This window comes from Cydia amplana, chromosome 8, assembly GCF_948474715.1.
Source record: "Cydia amplana chromosome 8, ilCydAmpl1.1, whole genome shotgun sequence".
Classification (NCBI taxonomy): Eukaryota; Metazoa; Arthropoda; class Insecta; order Lepidoptera; family Tortricidae; genus Cydia; species Cydia amplana.
In genome coordinates this window covers 8511134-8538099 of record NC_086076.1, presented here as the reverse complement: position 1 = coordinate 8538099, position 26966 = coordinate 8511134, and the positions used below count along the sequence as shown (strand labels likewise).

Here is a 26966-nt window from a genome sequence, read left to right as displayed (position 1 = left end):
TTTAAGTGGGGCAACAACAAACGTGATTTTTGGCCGAAGTTAAGCAACGTCGGGCGGGGTCAGTACTTGGATGGGTGACCGTTTTTTTGCTTGTTTTGCTCTATTTTTTGTTGATGGTGCGGAACCCTCCGTGCGCGAGTCCGACTCGCACTTGGCCGGTTTTTTTATATTTGCAAACTTGTGTACTACAGTCAGCTTCAAAAGTATTAGCGGATCAGATTCCGCGTACAAAGGTAAAGATCTCTAATGGCTTAACGAAAAGATAAACCTTGTAGAACAATTAGACTGTGACAGATAGTTTAAATCGTGAACTGTAAAGAGATATCTCTATTTGGAAAAGAATTCAATACTATTGATGCTAACTGTCAAGAATATTAACATATCATATATTAATTAATAAGAAGATTAGATGCTTATTGTTTTAAATGTACATATAAATAATCTTAATTTAATATAGTCGTTATGTTGTATCTTCTTGCTGTGTAACTTTTTCTTATTTAACTATTTGTTCACAGCATGTTTTTTTTATGTATTTTTCTTGTCTGTTACCTTCCGTGATTCTTCTCACTTGATGGTCTCATCGGAAGATCAGCGCTGGAAGTCACCAGCAACATGCTTTAGATGAAGTCATTTCGTGGCACTTTTATCTTATTTTGTGTTTTCTTTTATATTATGTATTGTCTCGTTTGTTTGTGCTTACGAATAAATTCTATTCTATTCTATTAAACTGTGTTTATAATGATTATTACGTGTCTATTATCAGATTCGAGCTGACGCGGACGCTGATCGTATGGAACAGCGCGCTCGCGGCATTCAGCATCATGGGCGCGTGCCGGACCCTGCCGGAGTTCATCCACGTGCTACGGAACTACGGGCTCTACCACTCCGTATGTGTTCCCAGGTAAGTGGCGTCAGGAATTGCGTTCGTGAATCAAAATTCTTTTAATCTGTTACGAGCAATTATCTGGGGGATTCTGGCCTAGCTAGACCTGCCTGTTCCGATCTCTATCGCACGTGCATTATATTGCTTTAAATCTTAATCGCACAGTGTCATTGACAGTTGTCATCATGGGCGGGACAGCAATATAATGACACGCGAACGATAGAGATAGGAACAGGCGGGTCAATGTACGAAATTCCTGGTGCTAAGCGTCTTTTCTTTAAATAAATAAATTTACAAATACTTAAATACATAGAAAACATCCTTGACTCAGGAACAAATATCTGTGCTCATCACACAAATAAATGCCCTTACCGGGATTCGAACCCAGGACCGCGGCTCCACTTCACAGGCAGGGTCTCTACCCACTAGGCCAGACCGGTTGTCGGTTGCTTTAGAAGTCTATAGTCCAGACTATAGCTGTAGAGTGTAGTCTAATAAGGTCGTTTTGTATAAGATTGTCCCCTGACAATCACTTAATTACCACTCAATCCATAGGCTTCAGTAATTCACTCCACTCTCCACCCTATTACAGCGCCCCCTTTGTTTTACCGTGCTTCATCTATTTTATTAGGTTTGGTTACGATCGAAATTAACTTTGAAGTGTTAATGACAACGAAGGAAAGATTTTTCTTTATCATGAAGACCTCTACCATGTAATGCATAATTATTATTTTTACTCTACTGCTTACTGCTGGACTTTAAAGTTGTTGTGTGCCACCTATTGAGTTTTATCACAATCGGCTAGTGACTCATAGACAATGTCAAGTGTTTGATAATATGTAGTTGGCTTATCTAATATGTTATCAATCCTGGGTCCGCATTGCTTTTTTTTATATACGTATTATTACACGATCCTATTCGAATGCGATGTGACGTCTTAATCCCGCACCATCGTATTTTATTATACTTATATATGTACTTGGTCAACCAGATCTTGACAGTAGAAAAAGGCGGCAAATTTGAAAAATGTAGGCGCGAAGGGATATCGTCCCATAGAAAATTTGAATTTCGCGCCTTTTTCTACTGACAAGATCTGCTTGACCATGTTTAATAACCATTGCTGAACATTACCTAATGTGGTAATGAACATTACATAAAGGCTTTCCTACCATGTTTTATACATATAGGTACTTACAGATTTAATGGTTTTTATGAAGTTCCAAAAATAACTTTTATGATGTGCACGTGTATTTGTTTCTTAATATAATTTCCAAATTAAACTCGTTTTGTCGGTACATCGTTGACTTGATTTTTTAACCTTTTCGCACAGTGACGTAAGTAATGTTTTTCCAGCGCGTCCTTCGCAAGATTCTGGAAGTATTTAACTAGGAATCAATAAACTTTTCTTACTTAGTTTCGTGTTCTCACCTTCTCACTAATCTCACGTATCTATCAGGGATGTTGCGGATGCCGATTTTTTGACATCCGCGGATGCAGATGCGGATTTTTAAAGGCTCACATCCGCGGATGCGGATGCGGATGTCAAGATAGATAGGTACATAAAAAATGTCAAATATTACATTTTGGTAATTTTTATTTCAAAAAACCGGCCAAGTGCGAGTCGGACTCGCGTTCCAAGGGTTCCGTACATTAAGTCCCACTCACGCTTGACTGCTCATTTCTAATAGGTTTTTTTGGTTAATGAATAAATTACCCAGCAGTCTAGCACTTACGCCGATGCTAAGACGTTCCTGTACTGACCTGTTCCACATCCGCATCCGCATTAAAATCCGCATCGATTTTATGCGGATGCGGATGCAGATGTTGAAATTAATGCGGAAGTTCCGCGGTTGCGGATGCGGATATTCGCAACATCCCTGGTATCTATCGGACATCATTTCTGGGTGCGTATCCAACATGCCAATCGTTTACGCTCCGTAGCGAACGAACGCAACTGTCACTGTCCCAATAATATGGAAGAGTAATAGAGAGACACAAAGCGTTTCGTTATCGTAGCGCAAACGATTGTCACATTGACTACTAGGCACCCTGAGGTGATATTATAATCGCTGACCGAGCAAAGACGTTTAACTCGTGCTCTTCGATTGCGTATAGTCGTTACTGATGTCGAGGTCACAGTAACACTGGCTCTTAGATTTCTACTCACCTGCGCTAGACAAGCTTTGTCAATGGTCTAAGTTCCTGGGTGTCACGTATTACGTATGTACGTACGTAGGTATTCCACACTCGTCGGTCTAATGTTATTCAGGCGGTGTAGGGCGAAAGTGCTGACCCAATTGTCTGGTGTAATTTTTTTGTTACATTATTATTTGATTGGTTGTCGCTTTCATTTTATGAAGATATGTAGTCATCTTCATAAAATGAAAGCGTAATATACTAATATTATGCTCAAATATTGTGTAATTTTATTTTGTAGACGTACAATAATACGTGTTCTAAAACATACGTAGACAGTATTGTTAAAAAAATTACGAGGAAGTATTTTTCCTCTTGCCATGGACTTTGACAAGGAATAATTTTATTTTTCGTTAGCTAATACATGTTCCTCAAATTGACTGAAAGTTGTTTTGTGATTAAGTAGATTGCTAGTAAACATTGTAGCGTAGTGACATAAGAATGACGCACAAGCTTGCAACGTTGTTCGTGGCCCGATATTTATTATGTTGGTGAATAGTTTTTTGGATACATTACGTTACTAAATTTGTCTGTTTTGAAGAGCTCCATATTCTGGGCGCGATAAATAGGCACGAAATCACAAACTGTACCGAAATAATGTATTTAATTTTCATTTGATTTACGAAAATACCATATTTTTTCGTAACTCAAAGGAAGATTTTTTAGGATATACGGTGAAATTTCATCGTAAGTGTAATTTTTTTTTTGTGGTTATACCTATACAGGTTGCCGCATTCGTTTGGATCAAACGAAGCCCAGTGATAGAGGACTTTAAGAATCTAACCTCTGTTTATGTTCAGCGAAAATTAATGGTTTCGGAGAAATCATACAATGCTTTCTCCATGTATTGATAATTATCAGATCAAGTTTCAGACAAATTTGCGTTTAATATATGTAGTCAATGTGGGTGATCAGTATGTTCAAATACTTTTTGAAATAATCTAGTTTGCGCGATTTATCAAGAAACCATTATTTAAGCTTAACATACTCCATTCTCCATTGTATGTCAAATCGGTAGATTTTATGGTCCTTGGTCATTGGTTTTCGTGGTAGAGTCAAAGATTTCTTGGAGAAGCGGGTTTTAAGAATTGTACCTCTAACAAAAAAAGGTGTTACGTCACTTTCGTTTGACATAAGGTTGAAAAAGATGAAAATAGTGCAACCTGATAACGACACTACGATGAATTGTCGGGGTAACAAATACCAGTATTCATTACGGCCCTTTATGGCAGTCTCGCTGAATTTAACATTGTCACAAATATAATATTAACTCATTAAATTACAAAAAAACTGCAACCTTGTACTCCGTTCACTAAATAGTCATGATGTGCTCAACTGATTTCAAATTTATGCTAAATCTAGAATGTACCACATGGCATTTTACGCCAATGCCTAAAAATTAATTTGATGTCTCTACCTCATTGCATTGCATTACAAGACCTGATGTTTTGAATATTGCTCAACAACTTGCTCTTTAACGTTAGTACCTATGCCTTAAGAACGTATTTACGCGTAAGTTAGGTACATTTAATCTAGGCTTTTTTGCAGGAGAATAAATTTCCAAACATCAAAATGTGTTAATTGATTGGTATCAACTAATTTTTGTTGACCTGGCCAAACGTGAAATGTCGAACTGACGATGACGGGTTTATAATTGGTTTCTGAAAAAAAGTAGCGTCACGTGAACGTGGTACAATCAGGATACAAATACAATCATAACAACAAACAGAAATTCAAATATGGTATGGTACAAATGGTATTTGAAAACAGGTAGTTATGACACATGTGATAATAGAATCTATAGGATTTCAGTAACAAATAAACAACGACATTATTCGCAAGCGATCCCAAAATAACGTGATGGTTAGCAGTGGCGGCGCGTCAAAAATACCCATAGGCAATTCGGGGCTAATTTGGCTTACATATTTCCTTTTACAACTCTACTCAAACGTCCAAAAACAGGCAAGCCGGTGGGAATCGGCTTTTATGGACGCGCCGCCACTGATGGTTAGTATAAGTAAGCATTGTTTCATCTGCTATTAATGTGCCTAACTAAGTGTAAATTAAATGCTCTAAACATGAGAACAAATAATGGAGTTGACCATTTTTTCACCGTTAAACATTGAAATAAATAACAGAGTTGACTTGATTTTTATTTTGCCTCAATGTTGAAAATTGTATAAATTTAACATTTTAATGTCCAGACATACAATGCTACATAGTAGGGACACATTGCGTACGTCGAATATTCGTTGACATTAAGTATTGTCTGCTCAATAACGATCATGTCAATCTGAATTTAACCAGTAGATTCAGGCATGTGCCTACAATCCAACACGACTAAATGTGATATATGCCATAAGCGCATGCGACAGTGGCCCCCGCAGCATTGATTCACTTGCACCCCCATTCAGCTGGGTCATTCACGAGTGCCGTAACCCCCCACTCCACCCCTCGTAACTGGGAGGCGGACTTCCAACTTTGCTTTTTGGCTGAAACTTGAGAATTCTCTACATTCATTGATCATGTGACATGAATACGTGAATCGGGCACGTATGAGCCAAGTTTACAAATGATGGTTTTTATATTTTATATTAAACTGTAGGTACCTAATGTATGTATTTAGATATAAACTTTTAATAATGTACAAAGAACGGCATTTAATTTTATTTATTTATTTGGTAAGTTATTTTATTGGCATTTGTAATGTATGTACATAAATTGTAAAGTCTCTTCAAGTGGGAGTGCTAAAATTTTGTTACATTGCACTATAACTTACCACCATAAAACTTTTTGAAGTTAAAACAAACACACAGGAGACAAATAAGGATAACTTATTTCAACGGTGTTTTAGATTTGACAGCCATTCCAACTTATTTCTTTATAGGTAATATTGTAGGATAAATAACATATCACTGAACCCTTCGTGCGTAAATATGACGAACGCTTAGCCGGTTTCTAATACGTATACTACCTTAATGGAATTAATTGGTGTGGCGAACCGGCGACGCGACCTCTCGAGGCCACACAGGGCTGATGTCAGCCATAAACAAATGAAAATTATGTTCGCTCGTAAACATTAAAATTTCATTATCTAGTAACCTACATATTAACGCGTTACATACGCGCGAAACATGTAAATAGTTATCCAAAAGTAACAAAAAAAAATCGCCGGGCAAAAAAAAAATCGACCTACAAACGAAGTTAAAAGCTTGTGCGTCATACTTATGTCACTACTCACTACACTATTATGTTTAAGTATAAGTAATCTACTTACACACAAAATAATTTTCAGTCAATTGAAAAAAATATTCGGAAGCTTCTCATATTTTTCTATGAGGATTGAAATGTTTTATTTCCACGGAAATTTTCTAAAATGTCCGTAAATTTCTTCGATTTTTTTTTATCTATCCGCAATTTGTCCATCTCTACGATTGATAACTGGAAATTGGGAATTATTTTCTCTTTCTTGCTATATATCGCATATACCGATGCAGACACCTTTCCTTAACCATGCCCCTCCACTTCCACCTTCAGTTTGTTCTCTTTCTTCCACGTGCTCTAATCCAAACCGGTCTTTTCACATGCGTCAAGTTCGTCTTGTCTCTTTCGTTGCAGTCTACTGAACTTCCATTTTATACGAGTAGGACCTGACCACGGAATACATGACCTGAATAAGGCATACATGTTTAAGTTGTATATTTATACGGCTATCATACTGGGAATATGACTTCCGCAGAGGATTCTTTCCTCTTACGTAACGTTCGATTGGCGGTCAGCCAAATCAAACACTGCTTAAATTCGCTCTGTTTCATCCTCGGGGAATTAGAGTAAAAGGATTGAGGATTGACGGATTAGCAATTGAATAGACATTTAAAAAGTAAATTGCAACAAAAAGACATTTCATAATGACATAAAAAGGCTATAACTAGAAGGAATAATTGTTTTAATAAGTACTCCGCTCGTTATATTTATTTATTAGCTAATCATTAATTAGTATTGTTATATTAGTGTGAAGAGGTACTAAAATGATAAATGACCCATTAATAAAAAAATAAAGACTCTCTGTAAGTAACAATTGTAAAGTTTCTCTTTCGCTATCGTAAATCAGCTGTCAGTCAAGGCATAATGGAACTAGAGCTAGATCTAGGCCACGATGCTCCCAATATAGCATTACCTTTTGATATCTAAAAACCGGCCAAGTGCGAGTCCGACTCGCGCATGGAGCGTTCCGCACCATCAACAAAAAGCGGCCAAGTGCGAGTCGGACTCGCCCATGAAGGGTTCCGTATTTAGGCGATTTATGACGTATAAAAAAAAACTACTTACTAGATCTCGTTCAAACCAATTTTCGGTGGAAGTTTACATGGTAATGTACATCATATATTTTTTTTAGTTTTATCATTCTCTTATTTTAGAAGTTACAGACACACAGAGGGGGGGACACACATTTTACCACTTTGGAAGTGTCTCTCGCGTAAACTATTCAGTTTAGAAAAAAATGATATTAGAAACCTCAATATCATTTTTGAAGACCTATCCATAGATACCCCACACGTATGGGTTTGATGAAAAAATTTTTTTTGAGTTTCAGTTCGAAGTATGGGGAACCCCAAAAATTTATTGTTTTTTTTCTATTTTTGTGTGAAAATCTTAATGCGGTTTACAGAATACATCTACTTACCAAGTTTCAACAGTATAGTTCTTATAGTTTCGGAGAAAAGTGGCTGTGACATACGGACGGACAGACAGACGGACAGACAGACAGACAGACAGACAGACATGACGAATCTATAAGGGTTCCGTTTTTTGCCATTTGGCTACGGAACCCTAAAAAACCGGCCAAGTGCGAGTCGGACTCGCGCACGGAGGGTTCCGCACCATCAACAAAAAATAGAGCAAAACAAGCAAAAAAACGGTCACCCATCCAAGTACTGACCCCGCCCGACGTTGCTTAACTTCGGTCAAAAATCACGTTTGTTGTATGGGAGCCCCACTTAAATCTTTATTTTATTCTGTTTTTAGTATTTGTTGCTATAGCGGCAACAGAAATACATCTGTGAAAATTTCAACTGTCTAGCTATCACGGTTCGTGAGATACAGCCTGGTGTCAGACGGACGGACGGACGGACGGACGGACAGCGGAGTCTTAGTAATAGGGTCCCGTTTTTACCCTTTGGGTACGGAATCCTAAAAACTGTATCAGAGTCAGGAAAGATATGCAGTTGCAATTGAATAAAAAGTTTGAATTAAGTAAATGGGAGGTTTAAGATACCTATCATGTTTCCTGACCTTGAATGTGCATTGAAAACTACTTATAAAAAGTTTTTCCTAACCTGGTGATCCTTGACCTGTAAAAAGTTTTGATTAATTGTAGGTATTTAAGGTGCTCTCATCATGCGTCTATTTTATCAGTTCTCCTGACCAGAATTAAGCATATCTAATAAGCGTACTTCTAGACGGCACCCTAATTCTTTATTGTAATGCGTTTGTTATTTCGTCAACGGAAGTTGGATCCGGCTGAGTGAGCAAAAAACGAAAAAAAAATGGAAATTCCATTTCAAGCTTTGGGCATTTTGCCAATGCTACTGTGCCAAAATGCTTGTAAAATCTAGATTCTACCAATAGACGGTTAACAAACATTTTCTGCATCCACTTTTAAAGTTTCTATCCAAATATGAAATATGTACTTGGTTTATCAGATGTGCATCTCATACTGTATGTAAATAGCAGGCATCCTGAAAAATTGTTTTAATAATTTCAGGTCTTATTGCAATTAGGTATTTAACAAATTTTGAAGAATTCAAAATTTCTACTCTATTTTATGATCAAAATCTACATAAATGAATCAAGTGAGTTAGGATTCCAAAGTTACCATCTGGTAATCACTGGATTATATAGGTATTAGGTTAACAAAACTACCCAATACCCGTCTGTCTCATCACCATTAATTGTATTACGTCAATGTTAATTTGCGAAGGGTCTACCCTTCGCAAATTAACATTGACGTAGGTATTCATGAAACCAACAAGGTGCGGTTTCGAAGGGTACGCACAATAATATTGGTATTGTGATCGTGATGTCAATGTCGTTTACGTATACATGCAATATACATATCTACGATTAGACTTATTAGCTTCGACAGTTGTTTTGATTCGCAAATTTTTATTGTGACTTTCTTTGTCTTAATTAGGTAGATGCTAAGCACAGGAGCTACATTAGGGATTGCAGAACCGGTACTGTTTAAAAGAACCGGGATTTTCGGTACCGGGCAAAAATGGAACCGGGATTTCCCGGTATTTTCGGTACTTTCGGGACTGCCTTCAAAAATCAGTTTTCACATCAATTTTCAGTAAAAAAAAAGCGTAAAACGACCACGATTCTTTCTTAAAACAATAAAAAAGTAGCACAGTGAAGGTACACACTTCTTTTGTACCATAATATGTGTCTTTAAGTCACACAATCATTAATATAATTTGTTTCTTTTTTCCTAAACTACATGATATTTTTACTATCTTTGTTGATTGGCAAAAACTGAATTGTGGCTCAGTAATATCATCATTTTTTTTTAAATATGTAAGATGTTTTGTGAAAAAGGATAAAAAAAAATTCGCATGCGTTTAAAATGGGCTGTGGACCTTCGAACATATAATAACAGAACTATCAATACGACAAATCAAGAAATTATTAAGCCAGAATTATTAATTCATTTAAAATATCATTATCATATGTGAGTTTCTTATACCGTGTTTGAATTTGAATTAAAAGTAGTATTTATTAATTACAAAATTGTCTCTATGTATGCTTCTAGTTAGTTTACAAATATGAAATAACTAATTGTTCGTATAAAATTATTTATCGTACAAACATGTATGCCCTTAATTAAAGTATCAAATTACGCAAATTTATATTGTCGGCATTGTCAAACCCATTGACTTTTTTTAAAATTTTATTTTAATGTAGTGGTCAGCCGTAAAAGTATTACCATCAGCCTTAGATTGATAAAATATATTTATTTTCTTTATAAAACATGATATTTCATGCTAAGTAACAGAAAGCAGTCAAATATTGTACCGGAAATTTTAGTCCCGAAAATCCCGGGAGTACCGGGATTTTAATTTTGAAATCCCGGTTCTTTGCTTTGTTCTAAATCCCGGGAATTCCCGGTACTTTCGGTACCGGTATTTCCCGGGAGCAAACCCTAAGCTACATACACAAGACGGTCTCAGCTAAAGCGACCTTTCTAATACAATTAGATATAGGATCGTTTAGTTGCCTCGGATAAAATGGGTTACTTTATGCTCTTGTTATATAATGTTTATTTGTATAATCCACTATTATCACATGTCACATGGCACTGATACCGGATGCTGAAATGGCAGTTCGATTGGGCAATCTATGACCCAACATAATGTGTGAGCTGTTATTATAGTACAAAACCAGACGGATTGGGTAATACGAGTACATTGGGCATTAGAATTGTCCTTTGAGTATCTAGGATATAAAACAGAGTTTAGAGCGCTTTAGGTACTAAGTTGTCCCAAAAGTGTCCAATGACAAAAAAACTGTCAATTTTTATGTGACGCAAGTTTGAGGCTGCTTTTTACACTCGTCGTGTATTATAAATTATAAACTATGGGTTATTCATAGAATTTATATAAATAGGAGTTGCCATTCAAACATTGCGCAGATTCTATGTCAATATTGTCAATGTGAACAGCAAATATCACATGTCCGTGTTTTACCTTATTGCCAGTGGGCTGAGTAAAGTGCAAACAATCTTTCATTTCCGAAGAGGAGCCTTCAGTGCTTGTTTAGATAATGACCTCTGATACACTCACTAGGCCGTGTATTCTCCATAGCTAATAAGAGCACGGGGGAGTCGGGTACATGGCATACCATTGTGACATGATCTTGAAATTTGTACAACAAGCGTAACTGGGGGCCTAGCAAAGATGAAAATCCTTCATAGAAAACGCCAATCGCAACTAATGTATGGAAATTGTCACGTGATTTATCGTAGCACCTGCCATTCCGTTTATATTTTCTTTTCGATGCGTCATAATAGCTTGGTCCCCTGGATCTGCTCTTATTTATGCTGGCTGGAGTGCTCAATCTGAATGACACTCTAGACATAGAATAATAAAAAGTACGCGTTTTCTAATAAAACCGATATTTGTCAGCGATGCATCATGTTTTCTTTGCCTAGCGCATATGGCCGATATCGCGTTCTCGCTCGCGAGACTGACTTTTATAACTACTCGGAGCAGTCGTGAACCGACCGTGCCCGAAGTGAAATGCCACTGCCCTAAGGGTTGTCTTTCCTATAGTTTACCAACCGAAAAGTTTAGTCTGCGATTACGCATAGTTACTAAAGATCTCGAGGCGCCACTTATACTGGTTTGTTTCAGGCGATGCGTTTGACAAGCTGAATGGGATGGGAACAACAGTCCCGCCCACATTGGAACTTATACCCAATTATCTGTACGCCAATTGAATTAATTTCTCTGCGTGTTGATAAAGGAAATAATTTCTGTCTGGTCTTATGTAATGCCAAGTGCATGCGGCTTTTAGTATCAAAGGATATGTAATTTTAAATTTCATTGAATACTATCCCGCTTACTAAGTGTGATACGAAAGTGTGTAATGTTATGCATTTGTACACTATATTTAAGATATTATTCGACAAAGTGATGAATACATCAATCAATGCGGCATTCAAGTAACGCCTGTTGACAAATACCTACTATAATATCTGCATTGTGCATGTCATAAAAGTCAATTTGACAGTCAATAGGATGCTACAGATGTACAGTCAGCTGCAGAGAAACATAGAACCAAATAGTACTATCAGTTTGTTTATCATAATTGACCCTTATCACCGATCAAGAAAGTTGATCATAGGAGATTAGAGAAAAGGTCCGAAAGAGAGGATCAAACCAGAGGACTGTGTCTCACTCGCACTAGTTAGTATTGACAGAAGTTTACATATTTTGACTCATCGTAATGTTGACATTATTGTCTAATGACGTCATTGCTTCCTTAATCAGAACAACATGCGATCCTCTAGTTTAGTTTATCTTCTCTTGCAGCCACACTTTTTTGACAAAGTACTCAGTCCGGAGTCTATCCAGGTCCGTGTAGGATACCTAATAAATCTGGCATGTGATCTCACGCAACCCGGCTCGCCAGGCGGTATCGATTCGCAGTTCTGCAGGCGAAGTCGGATGCGGTCACGGTCAATGTCGGCCGCCAGATTTGGAGCACCGAAACATAAGAATGCCTTGACTTGACTGTTAACATATATTTTTTTCTCTTTGGGTTTTCTCTTGCTATTTCCATGGTAAACGATAATCACATAGGAGAGGTAATAATGTGAGAAGAGATGTTACGCTTTGATGAATTATTGTGACTGTGATTTTTTTTAGCGATCACTATCACGAGCAAATGAGATCACATATTTCTACATTCAGAACATTTTGACGTTAGAATTTAGTGATTTGTTCACTGTCCAGTCTTATTTATCCAAAGTCTGCAGTCTTCCCGGACTCCCGCTCCCGCATTTCATGGACAAAACCAATCGCTCAATAAAGTTTGATACTTAAGCCTAGCTTTGGTTCTCACCAAGAAGAAGCGATATATGTCCCCCACGTAACATTCTGGGACGTCTTGGTCTTACCCTGACTCTCCCTTTCTCTATGTAAGGATCGTGCCGTAATAATAGCCCTCAATTTATATTTTTTGTACCTTTTTTAGGTGTTTGTGGGTAGTGCAATCAACCTCCCCGCAACACCTTATTTTACCTGACGATCATCTGCTATAGATGTCGTGGCCAATGATAGTCTCCCGTTATACAACTTATACAAGCTAAAGTAACGAAGGCACAGTATATTAGTATACTGATAGTAAAACGTTGATCCCGCTCAACTATAACAACAAACTGAGGCACCGACGGCGCGCCTGACACATAACCAGCCATTGAAGGTATCTCTGTTTGGCCCTATGGTTGACTGGTAGAGAATGCCATTTGGCATTAAGTCCGCCATTTGTACATTGTTGTATATATTTTGTGCAATAAAGTTTAAATAAATAAATAAATAATCACATAAATTACAAATACTAGTAACAGCACCGTTTGTACACTTCTATACTCTATTTACAGAATACATTTTGATTTCTCCATCTTATCGGTTCATATCCGCAAAATCTATTCTCAGAATGAGATACCGGCATAGTACTGCATGCCGTCACGTGTAAATCGCGTGCGGATTCATCTTTTTTGTGGTCGTCACGTCATCGTCACGCGTCATTATCGCAGACATGACATAACACAACAATACTCTCGCGAGTATTGCACAGTGCAGTAGGCATCAAATATATAGTGACGGCCAAAGTGGCCAAATATATCGTAACACACCTTTGTATCCACGGAAATAAGGAGTTGTTCCGTTATATATTTGGCCCCTTTGGTCGACACTATAGTCTCTAAAAAACGGGGTACCTATAGGAAAACCTGTTACTAGATGGGAAGACGAAATAAAAATATCGCTGGTCAAAACTGGATTCAAATAGCTCAAGATAGAGATGAGTGGAAAACTCTGGAGGAGGCCTTCACCTGCGAAGACGGGGTTCTTGCTAAATATTAAAATTCATTTAAAATTATTTTAGAACTAACATTATAAAATTATAAGTTAACTTAAGATTAATTCTAAACACCAAACAATGTTAAAATTCGCAAGAAATAAAAGGCTATTGTATTTTATTTATTTATTATAGTCTCTATGTCAGACTTTTTTTATTATCTCGGGTGTCAATTATGTAATATGTTACATCACGATACCTTGTATGTTTCAGTCACGGATCAAATGCTGTTATAATTTGCATAATATATATATAATAGTATTGTAAAGCCTAATCGACCATTATAAAAAACATTTCATCTGTGGTGCTTAGAAAGTATGTTTATGAAAATTGGAAGCTCCATTAGCACTCAAAAAGGTGTAAAATGACATCATAAGTACGTCAAACTCGTGAGATGAATGACGATACTATTTCAACAAGCATTTGCGTAAATAGGTACCTATCTATGTACCTCAAGTTCCCTCCTTCAACAACAAGTGGCTTGACGACAGCAATGATGTTGTTGTTGTCAGTGTAGTGTTGCCGCTTGTGCCTTGCGTTTGTTAAATATATCCTTTTCAAATAATAGTGCCAGGTAGATATTTAAATAAGCACGATTAATGTGAACCCCCCGTACGGTACTCCGTCGAGAAAACCTAATATAATAGGATACTGAATAGGACTCTAGACTAACGTCTTGTAACTCTAACTCGACGGGGATAATTATTTTGGCAGTCGGTATTATCAACGACATCCAATAAATAAGATATGTTTATTTTCTAGCAAAACATAAACTTATAATTCCGGTGATCTAGCATTAGATCGTATTTTTCAAAATTTAACATAACAGCGTTAACAAAAGTGTAAACTATTTGAGTAAATGGTATTATAATGACGTAAAATTTTCCATACACGTGCGTAATGTGCTCAGCGTATTGTGCTAATTAATTAGACAATCTGATTACTTCATGCCGTGATAGGTACATTCTGGTATCGTTGACACGATGTGCGTTAATGTCACCATTTTCTGATACTTCAACAAAAACATCTGTATAATTAAGACTGCATGTGATAGCAAGATGATAACGACCATCGATAATAGTATTTTACTCAAAAATGGACGGCAAAGTCGACGTTGCCGGTTAAAAAATAGGTCGCGAAGTGCGTAGTTTATGGTCATTCAAAAAATTAAAAAGTAAAAAACATTGTAGTCTCGATTTCGGGACTGCAATGTTGCATACAAATTCCATTATTTAACGAGTTCCAAACTTTTAAAAACTTTAAATGGCCATATCAAATGAAGGCATAGGTCCATTAAACAGCCAAACAGATGATCAGCACTTATTATTATAATGTTGGTACCGCGACTATTTAGGTGTCTCAAATACGTTGGCGTATTTTCAGCAGAAAATACACTTTTTTTTTTAAAGGCGGCAAGCAAATCTTTTTAATGGTTTTACTTTTTTCCGTGAAAATTAGAACGTTGCTTCTGTAAAATATTTCTATTTCTTGCACCATTTTTGAGAAAAGCACTATATATGACTCGGCTGGAAGGCTACTTGCTGGCTTCGGATTCAATTAAACGGACTCCCAAGGTCGTCCGTTTAAAACGAATCCTCAGCCTGCAAGTAGCTACTTTCGAACCTCGACAATAATGTACTATTATGCAACCGTTGTTTAAGAGAGGTCAAAAAAGGCGAGTGGCGTGAGTAACAATTTGAGTACCTATTTTTTGACTCAGTTAAACAACGTTACATACAATACTTTTTCTACGACCAAGCACTTATTTTAAACAAAATTTTAAATTTAACAAATATTTTTCATGTCTTCACGTGGACTTCTGTCTAAAAGATGAATTAAATTTTTAAATTAAAAAACATGTCTATGGTTCATTTATTTGTCCGAGTACACATTTAAAATAAGGTTGGCAACAATGTATTTCATACAATATTTTATAAGTGGTCATTACACGAAGTATCGAAAAGGTGCCAAAAAGATACTGCGTGTATGCACAAATGCTTTTTTGGGGAATAGACTAAAGACTTGTCTTGACAACTATGTATAAGGTAGGGTTTTAAAGATGTGTGCACGACCCTTTAAATGTCAAATAAAAGTACGGGAGAAAAAAAAATATTAATCCGCTGTGACTAAAATAAATATTAAAACTAAATGTGTAAACTTCCTACCTCATATTGAGACTAAGATCGACATCTGATAAAAGTCTATGCAATATGTGCCGTCTTCAGACGAAAGGTGACAGTCACTGCCAGTGCGAGATTGACCATTAGCAATAGGGGCCGAAGCTGTACTTTTCGGCTGTAATATCACAAGAGGTGACGACTACTCTTGTAAAATGTTTGTTGAATATGTTACAAACTTTATTAAAGGAAAATATATTATCTTTTTCAAAATAAATTAACTTATCACTCATTGATACTGTAAGGTCGGGTAATTTCACCAAATTAGAGCGTAACGTTGGCCCATATCATATGGAATCCACGTACATATCTAATAAAAAATAAAAACGACGGTCAGCTAAATCCAACCAGATGACAATGTGTTATAATTTCAATGCAATAATAAAATCTGCACACCAGGATGTCACATAAATTCTTATAAGTAAGCACTCACATCACATGTAAGCACTGTTGCTTACATGTGATGCGAGTGCTTACTTGTTGTTGTGTTGTCTAGCAACAATAAAACACCACGATTTTGTAATCTCTTCGCACTTCCTCGTGCATAATTGCTCGTCTCGCATTTGAGTCATTGTTACGAGTATGTGCGGATTTGCGGAATGTAGTTTCTAATTATTCTGGTTTGTTGTGGTTTCACTTAATTTATTTTAAAATCACAATTAATAAAATGATTATCAATCACTGCTATTTTTCTAGAATAATTCGCCGCTATTAGACGGTTAGGTCCAATATACATTAAAATACTCATCAAATGCTCATTAACCACGTAAATATTGACTTCGCATGAAAACTTCCCGGACCTGATTTGCTGGTTTTTTCGATAAGTGTCATTATAGCAAAATGGAAACTGCTATTTGTATTTTTCCGAGCTGATCTCTATAGTTAGTTAAAACGGGGACCGTTTGTATATAATTAAAAAAATACATTTCCATTGCGCTTAATTGTATATTATTCAGCTGCGAGATACAATTAGTCTCGGTTACGTCAGGCTGTCAAGGTTTATGTTCCATATAATAATACATATTCTTTAGGCCCTAAAGAATATGTTTAGGGTTTATATAACTTTCCCACGGCAATTTGATTCGCTAATCCATTCCATGGCATATGCAGTATGTTTGACATCAGTGAAAGGCAGAAGACGTTAATCGAGAAGCTGGCAATACTGAAAACGTTTTAAAGCCCTTTTATGTCGTAAACAAGAACTCCAACCGAAAGTTCTCATGAAAAGCTTTAATGTGCCTGACAGGTCAATTAAGAGACAAAAGTTGAATACTAGCTACCTTTAATGTTATGATATATACAAGAGTATTGAAAACTTCACTCTTTATGAGAATTTCCATACAAAGTGATCCCTTTTCGTTACTCTGTAAAATTATACTCCAGTCCAGAGCAACACGAAAAGTAGCATCGCGCACGCGTATTTAATAACTAATCGAAATAATAATGTACAAAAGTGAGGACAAAATGAAATATTAACCTTGCGATTTGTGCCATTGATATCAATATTTTCCAAAAAGAACCAGTTAGAGCACCGGCTCCGAATGGTAATGGACTAGCCAATTCTACCGGTTTGTGCTGGTGCCGTTTGTGAGTTGCTATTGTGGAGGTTAGATTAGATATATGTACCTCTATGATACGGATGATCAGTGAATGAAACGAATGTTCATTTTTTTAACATAATCTAGTTATTTGGATAGAACATTAGCAACTTCTCATAATAAAGTGGAAATAGATAAAATATATTGAATGATTAAAAATTATAACCAAGCCTAAGCTCATAAAGTAAAGAGAAATATGGTTTCCTTGACGAAAAGGTCACCGCCATTGATTCGGATAGAGCAAGGTTCGGGAAGGGTTCCCTCAAACACTCAACTTATACTTGCTTTTTTTTTGTAATCGTGTTCAATTTAATTCGATTTTAATTTAACAGAATAACATCCCCTTGTAGTCCAAAGATGTTTTCTTACATATCAGCATTTGACCTATTGTAGCTGGCTGGCGGCAATCTAGCAAATTCTATTCTAGTCCCGAGTGCAACTTGACCTATATTGTCTAATAATGGCGTTACGTTATTCATAAACGTTCTAGTGTAGCAAACCGTTGATAACCGATTGTCCTTATTCAATCGTTTGTCCCTCTGACATTTGTATTTGTGAATGAGACACAATTTAACAGATGTTTATAAGAGGTTGCTAAATTTTATGAATAAGGACGCGAGTCGGTGTCTAATCCATTCTATATTGTGTCGAGATATCATGGTTTACGAATTACCAAATTTTACTGAGTGCATAATATTTAATTACACGAACGGGTCTACCACGAAATATATGCAGATTACGATATAAGTAAATAAATATTGTTTATTACATAAACTTACTATTACACTTACCTGTTTTGTACCTGTTATTAGTTTTGATGATCAAATCCTAACCAACTTCAGTTTTGAAAACATTAATAAGGTTTTCCATATTGAAACTTTCTTTCACGTTGTCATGATAACATGACAAATTATTTAAAAATACTTGATGATCTGATGGTGAATAATTTATTGCATAAGAATCACCTAAATTAGTCGCTTCAACTCAACCTGAAATTAAACTAAAGAGCTTGACTAATATGTTAATGCCCATTGAAGTCGGTACTTCACATACCTACCCCAATTTCAAATGTAGTGAGACATTATAATTAAAATATCGCGTGCTCTAACAGCTTGCCAACCCGACTAATATTTTAAGAATAGTGAGGAGTAATTATTAGCATTGCAATGGCAATGAGATATGTGTTATAGGTATTGTGTTCAAGCGCATTTATTAAAGAGATAGGTCTAGTGGATATGTAATTATGTATACGCAAAAACAAACGTAGCAACAAAAACGAATATTTATATGTATGTATTTCAGACTTAGATACAATAAGTTAATACGTAGTTTCGAAGGAATTATATTTTAAATTGTCATTTACTTCATTATACCTAAGTTTAAAAGGTAAAAGGTAGGTTTCGCCGGAAACTCCGAAATACGACACACTGACCTCCGTTATACATCTCCTTCAAGATCAACTGTAATAAGACATAAATACTATAATTAAACGTTCGTGTGCTCGCCAATCGTCTAATAAGTAGGTATAATAAGAAGTAATATGATCGCATCCCGCGCCGCGCGGCTTGTGCAACGCCACTTTCTAACTGACGGTCCCACTCGGTCAGTTGGACACCAGTGACGTAATGTTTACACGTGTTACTTAACTTTTGTTTGATAAAAGTGCTTACTTTGCATCGTAACCCTATTTCGGAACTAGCTATGGGCCCGCGCTGACAGACCCCGGCGCGCCGCCGCCGCCGCCTGGCCAAAGCCCGGCGTGACGCCGTGTACTCCAGCGCCAACTAGCGGGAGTTACGGGTCGTTATCGGAGCGCATCACACTTCCATATAAATATCTAATTACGATAGATCCATTGGCCTTTGCGTCTATTGCAGACGATTTATGGTTCAAATCGGAGAGACAATGACCTCTCCGGACTTAACACCGCCTGGGACGGAATTAAGGAAACGCAGGTATGCCCAGCACCTGCATTACCCTCTCGGCTACGATAGATATACGGACACAATTCGACAAATGGCGCATTAATTAATAAATTAGACTAGCGCATTGAAAAAACTAGTTTAACTTTGCCTCCAGGTCCTTCAAAAGAATAATTGCCAAAGCATAGTCGCTGCACATTGGTAGGATTGGCGAGAAGTTAGAGCACCTTTCTTCGGGAACTCGTGCGTTCGGGTCTCTTACCAAAGCTATCTATTAGGGAAATTACTGCACGCCATCTTTTCCGTCTCTGCACCTGTGGAATGAACTATAGCCTGCGGTATTTCCGGACCGATACGACCTTCAAACCTTCAAGAAAAGAGCGTATTCCCATATTAATGGCTGGCAACACACTTACGCGCAACGGTTATCGCAAAGGTTTTACCTCCAATATCATAAAAAATGCAATAAGATTTAAAGGAGCCATAGTACTCAAGGTCATCAAAATATGGCCGCGCCGCCGCCGCGATTTTAGGGGTCGGCGCCCATCTCTATTCGGAACTAAGATTGTCCTTAAATAGTTTTGTGGAAATCGTTTCCTCCTCGTTTTCCGAAAAGTCGCGAAATTATGATCGCAATTAGCAAGGTGGGATAGGTACGTGTTGAATTTTAAAAAATATGTATACCTGACAGCAATAAGTACGACTACCAATAAGTACGCAATATAGAGTTTCACCATATAAGGTCAGTCAGGGGACTTCAGGAGCCGGGACAACTGCTGCGCACACGCGGGTCAACTGCATCTGCAAGTGACCGCACTTTTCACAGAAAGAGCGGTTCACACGTCAGGGGAATTTTGTTGGTTTTTGGACATCGTGCCGGTAGATCAAGATTTAATTATTACCTAACTATGTACGAGTATACTATGTAACTATAGCATAAGTAGGTAACTAATTTTAAAATATTATCAATAACGTCGTTTACCTTCATACTTACCTCGACCAATCATGTTTTTTTCCGATTTCATACTTTTAAAACCGGTTTTATGCATGCCTTTTCAACTCAATGTAGAAAAATATTTTAAAAACAGATTTTATGTCCTTAATTTTTATACATTTAGGTATCTACATACTAGGAGTGAATATTTAGTTATAAAAAATATTATCCCAAAATACGCCACGCCGTGCGATATGAATGAAATATTTTCTGTTAATTTTTAAATTAAAGGAATAATTGAAAAATTCAATCTGAGATGGGCTTAATACACACGGTCACGTTCCCAGGCAGTCAAGCGCGAGCCGACTGTCACACGCCATCGCATGTTGACAAAGAGGCATTCTTACAGTGAACACGCAAGCGTTATTATACTCATAATACGTACTAAATTGAGATATGAGCACGTGGCATACATAATCGTAAGTACCTACATAAATAAATAAAATAAATAAATATTATAGGACATTATTACACAAATTGACTAAGCCCCACGGTAAGCTCAAGAAAGCTTGTGTTGTGGGTACTCAGACAACGATATATATAATATACAAATACTTAAATACATAGAAAACAACCATGACTCGGGAACAAATATCTGTGCTCATCACACAAATAAATGCCTTTACTGGGATTCGAACCCAGGACCACGGCTTCACAGGCAGGGTCACTACCCACTAGGCCAGACCGGTCGTCAAACATCGTCGTACATGATTCCGATTGTAATATTTAAACAATTTTTAAAAGCGAAAGTCTTTTGAAAACGACTTCTTCTAAACAGGGATGTAACGGATGTGGTTTTATCGGAACCGAAAGCGGAACCAGATGTTTTAAATTTAGTTTATCGGAACCAGAAACGGAATCGGAACCGAAAACGGAACCGGAACCAGAACCGGAGCCTGAGTCAGTACTATCAGTAGGTATACATTACACAACACAACACATATTCAATTCAATTCAATTCAATTCTTTATTGATAAAAACATAATTTTACACGTCAGGTACATACAGTGCTTAAAGCTAAGTCTTATAATTATTTATTATATTTACATAGTTGGGCAGGCAAGGCTGAGCCAGCGAACTAGTTGTTTATTAATATGTAGGTATATAGTTTTATTTACGTGGTACAGTGGGTGTGTGAGTGGGTACAGTGGTACAGTACGTGGTACATACGAATAGGTACTTTAAATTCGAAAACACGCATAAACCAGAACATCTAATTACTGCAGCACATGGCAAGCGGGGCTATGAGCGAATGACTGGTATAAACCTGTTTGTTTTTGATGTACACCGCTCATGTCCCGCTGCCGCGCTAAGCATTGACATCCGATATAACTTCCGTTTCAAAAGTAACGGAACCGGAACAGAAACGGATGTGTAATACCAAACAGAAGTTCCGACTTAACGGAAACGGAAACGGAGCTCTGTAACATCCCTGCTTCTAAACACCCCGGAGTAGTAAGTTAAGTACCTAATAAAGTAGCAGTAACGAATATAAACGCCGTTTGGCAATCAATTCTTCGATTAATTTACAGTATCACACCTATTTGTAAAGTAAATTCATCCTTAGACGAAAAATCAATGGACAGAAAACTAATTTTTTTTTATACCTCATCGGTATATTTCTCGTAATATGCGTGTTATAAGCTTTTTGCTTACTCGCAGGAAGCAAAAAACAACTTCCTAAAACCAATTTTATATTAGAGTTTGCCCCTCAATTTCGACAACTTCGGTTAGCCAGATATTTTTCGCGGTTTTCGAATTACTTACAGTTTAGTATTTGACATAACATTTTAAGTGGGTTTATAATGGAGATTAGAATGACACCTGCTTTCCACTATTCGGATACGGTCACCGCCTGTCGATTTCACGCCCCGGTACCGGTAATGGGTTCTTGCGGTTTACACAAATGGTTTGACTGAATTGATACGACCAGCATGCCGCGTCCTACCCAAACAGGAAAATGTGAGTTGACGTCCCGTTTATACATACAAAATATTCTAATCGTCCTGATTGGCTCTGTTGTGTGTTAAAAGTGACACTTATTTTATCACTGGGATAAAGCAGCCGCCCCGGAACCACCGATAAACTAAACCCTTCGCGTTTCGACCATAATCCGCATTATAAATGCGAATTATCGTTTTATAGCTGTTTATTTAAAACTATCACAGATACTTATGTCGCACGTATATGATTTTACGAGTAGAAGTTGATACAAGGCAGACGATAATAGCATATATTTTTACGCGCAAGTGTTACGTAGGTGTCCGTATAAAATGTAAAGGGCAACCTCGTTAGTGAACTATTCATGGAAACCTCGTTAGATTTGGAAACTTCCCCTTCCACAACATTTTAAATATAAAATCGTGGAATTTCCACGGTGGAAGCAACCATGTTGTTGACTGTTAGGTAGGTATAAAATATTGCAAATTTGACCTAAGTCCCGGTTTGATTACCTTTTAGTAACTTTTGTTACCTTCCCAAGGTAAGACATGACATAAGACATCATAAAGGTCAAAATTTTATTTCAAGATAATTCAGATACCAGGCGGTCTAGCATAAGTTGCGTTCTCGCGCGCGAGTCCATCCTTGAAGTCGCGCTAGATGTATGGAGTCGCGCGCGAGAACGCAACTCATGCTAGCAGGTCTGAAACAGTAATTAATAATATCATGTATGAGCTATTAATGATTCCAATGGACCTCCATCTTCTTACAATAAAAATGAGTTATTTTTGGCTTTCATGTCATAAAAGTCCGGAAGGGGTATTTGAGGCAGTGTTTACAATTACAAGCATAAAGCCGCATCCGACGCGTCGGCAAGGTATTGCGTGGGCGGGTACTGCCCGGCTATGAAATAATCGCGAATCTTGCCAATTACGTAAAAATACCACATAATAACATAAATACTGAATACGTACCTATATAAAATAAACTGTACTTAAGATGGGAAATGACCGTTCACTATATCTATATTTTAACGAAAATTACTAAACTTACCGCGAATGAGAAAATAGGTCTAAGAATCCTTAATCTTTCGCTCGCAGCTATTTCAATTCGGTTTATCAAACCCCGGCTTCGCTGTCCCGCAAGCAAGTAAAAGAGGCGAAAATCTCGAAATACCTACTGTATGTTTAGGACCGGAGGTCATTACAAAGGAATACTTACCTTTGGCGCAAATAAACAAATTAGGAACTAAAATGGTGCCTTGCTCCGTCGCCAGCGATAACAGGACCAATTCAGTCGAGTGGCTCGGCGATTTCCACCTGTTTGTATGTCTCAGCTTTCTAGAAGTTTTACTAGTATGAATAAGAAATACTACTCAATATTGGATGTGAATGTCCTTGAGAGAAGAAAAAAATAATTTAATGGTTTTATCAAAAGAAATACATTTGGGTATAATATACAAACATAAATATTGTCTACTTCTGCAAATAAGTACAATTAAATCAGAATTAAGTCACAGAAGGCTTTCTTATCTACTAGCAAAAGCATCTATCAATGTAAGGTTACTTTTGAATTTCAATGAGGAAATGGAAATTAAGGGAAAACGATAACTTTAGATCAATTAAATTCGCCTTTTTTTACTTCCCATTAATTCAAAATTACTTTCCTAACGTTAACTTTTCCTAATTCGACTTTTCTATAAGACGTTCTTCCTCGCAGAGTGTAGGTACTAATGGTCCATCAATCGGACTTTGTTGTTGATTTTTGACCTATGTATATACTTGTTTTTTTTGCTTGCTTCAACTTGCTGGAGGCTCTGGTGATAAACCATGACTACTGTACCTATAATAAACCTATTTTCAGAAATTATTAACTCAATTTACTGCAGTTACCCAATCTAAGTGGTTATTGATGCTTATTTATTAGTAACACATCAGAATGGCTTGCATACACGCACATTGTGCTAATAAAAAGTTACCAGTGATCAGTTAATAGGTATAATAGGTAATTTGCTTTACCGTTAATTTTATTATTACAGGGTTAAACGTTCTGGCAGCGTTATTATGATTGTCTATAATTGAATGATCAAAAGAATTTATGTTAAGTTTACCGGACATACTATGAGAAATATTATTTTTGTTTGAAATTGCTACTCTGAGAACATAGGGTTAAAAAGATGAGGTTGTTATGATCTAATGATTGACAAGTTATAACTTTATAGCCCTATTTACGTTACTATTTATGAATGTATTTACATTAGCATACACGTGGTTCGTCCTCGAAGAGTTCAGAAACCTATGTAACCTGCATGAGCTGGTATGGTAATTGGTATCATATAAGTATGCAAATTATGTTTTATAGTTATTTGTTTTACAAGGGGGCAAAGTTGTTGTTTAACCGCTCGTGCTAATATTGATACTCGAGCAAGCGAAAGATTCCAAACTTGAAATCTTGAGCATTGCGAGGGTTTCAAAGCACGAGGGTTAAACAAAATTTGCCCCCGATACAAAAATTTTCACCACACCAACCCGAAGCAAATATTAAATGTATATCAAACAAAATCAAATCAAATCAAATTAAAATGAATGTTATTAAATATTTATCATCCAAAATCATCATTTAAAAGTCAATTCTACCAGCAAACATAAGAAAACAACTCAAAATTTGTATTTGATTACTTTTGCCTCACATGTGAATTACCTACTGATTATCCGTTTTTGAAGTGCAAAGTAAGCCTTTCCGAGCTGGTGTGGTAAAAAATGCTTTTCATCATACATCAATTACCTAAATAATAATGATAAATTTACATATGACCTTTAATTTTATTGAGATTTGAGGCTATCGATGATGTCGCTTGATTTCTGTGTAGTTTTTTTATTAATGTAGGTACTTAAAAGTAGAACATGCTGCATCGGAACTTAAATCATGCGAACGAATGCTCCAAATCCATAGGTACGTGTTCGAGTATCGTGTCAGGTTTTCATACTTCATTTTCATTTTTAATCTGTTGTTCCAAATAACAGAAAACAGTACGCCGTTCACATTAATTGAATCAAACGTACCTACCGCACCGTGAAATTGTGATGCAATTTCACAGATAAATAGTTTCACGGACAGTCGGAACCGATTATGAAAGTTCCGAGTCGTCATCGCGCGAACTGTTATGCATTTTCGTGCCCTCGTTCCGTCGATCGCTCTGCTATTCTTAGAAGCTTTACAACTTCTAAGATTGGTTTGTGGTCGGGAACTTTACAAGGTAACCTTTATTATATACGAGTTTGCGTATACTGATTATTATTCCCATACTGTTGATAGGGATAAATACTCCTTTATGTAAATATTGCTTTCTTATTTCGTATCATTTATTTAACCTGTTCCTTGTTTTTTTTAATATGTCCAAAAAAGTATGCCATGTGACATATTTACTTTGTCGAACCATATATTACCCGACCATCAAAAGGATTTTTAAAATTCTATTGTGGCTTTTATAGTCCTATGTTTATATCGTACAATACGTTTAACATCAAAAGAACCCAACTCAAAGCGGCATTCTGCGGTTGTAACGAGATTTTCGCGACACAATTAAAATTTGGCTGTATACCATGCTAAAATTAAATATTTGGTAGGGTCTAGTGGTAATAAAATAAAATAATGATGCATTAGTGACATGTATAGATGTAGCATACATAAGTGATTATAAAATGCGCTACATGAGTAAAAGCATAAACATGATAAACAATGTAATGCTCTCACGTAATGTAAGCAAATATCATACGATAACTTGTACGAGGGTACGGTGACGCACGTCGTATGATTGCAAATTATGGAATGGAACACGCGGCTCCATAACTACATAAATATATAATGATAAATATGCAACAGTCACGGTTGAGGCCGATGCCAGTTGCATGCTGACCTCTTATCTCCATTATGTGTTTAAGTAGTTTTTGCAGTATCATTAAATTTTATTTTTATAATAAGTGAGGAGAAGGAGTTGCCAAGCGGACCCCAGGCTCCCATGAGCCGTGGCAAAATGCCGGGACAACGCGAGGAAGATGATAATGAATAAGTGAGGAGGAGGAGGAGAATCAAAATTAGTGAGGACTAATGAAAGTTTTCTTTTGTTTTCAGTTTCATCGAGGCAGACAAAGTGTCCGGTTTCTGGACGTGGATGTTCGTGCTCTCTAAAGTGCCCGAGCTGGGCGACACGGTGTTCATAATCCTGCGCAAGAAGCCGCTCATCTTCCTGCACTGGTACCACCACATCACCGTGCTGCTATACTCTTGGTTCTCTTTCACCGAGTTCACGTCCTCGGCGCGCTGGTTCGTCGTTATGAACTATTGTGTGCACAGGTTAGTAGCATACATGCTTTTATTTGGTTTTATTGCGAATCTGTTTGCAATAAAATTATACTACTGCAGCATTTGGGTACATCTCCACTAGGTTATATTATAAATGCGAAAGTAACTATGTATCTGTCTGTTTTTTACATCTTCACACGTATACTATGAACCAATTGAGAGTCCAGGTCCAGGGCCTTCCCTTAAAACTATCCTATGTAAGGAACATAGGATAGTTTTTATAATGGAGATCAGTGTGTCCATCATATTGTA

The 26966-nt window shown here is 36.9% G+C and overlaps 1 protein-coding gene across 1 annotated transcript in view; it reads left to right on the top strand.

The window, feature by feature from the left end:
• Positions 1-26966, top strand: part of LOC134650250 (very long chain fatty acid elongase 6) — a 41696-nt gene that overhangs the window by 11600 nt on the left and 3130 nt on the right. The window contains exons 2-3 of the mRNA XM_063505205.1: positions 764-901; positions 26484-26705. Coding sequence (XP_063361275.1) covers positions 764-901; positions 26484-26705 — 360 coding nt within the window. The remainder of the gene's footprint in view (positions 1-763; positions 902-26483; positions 26706-26966) is intronic.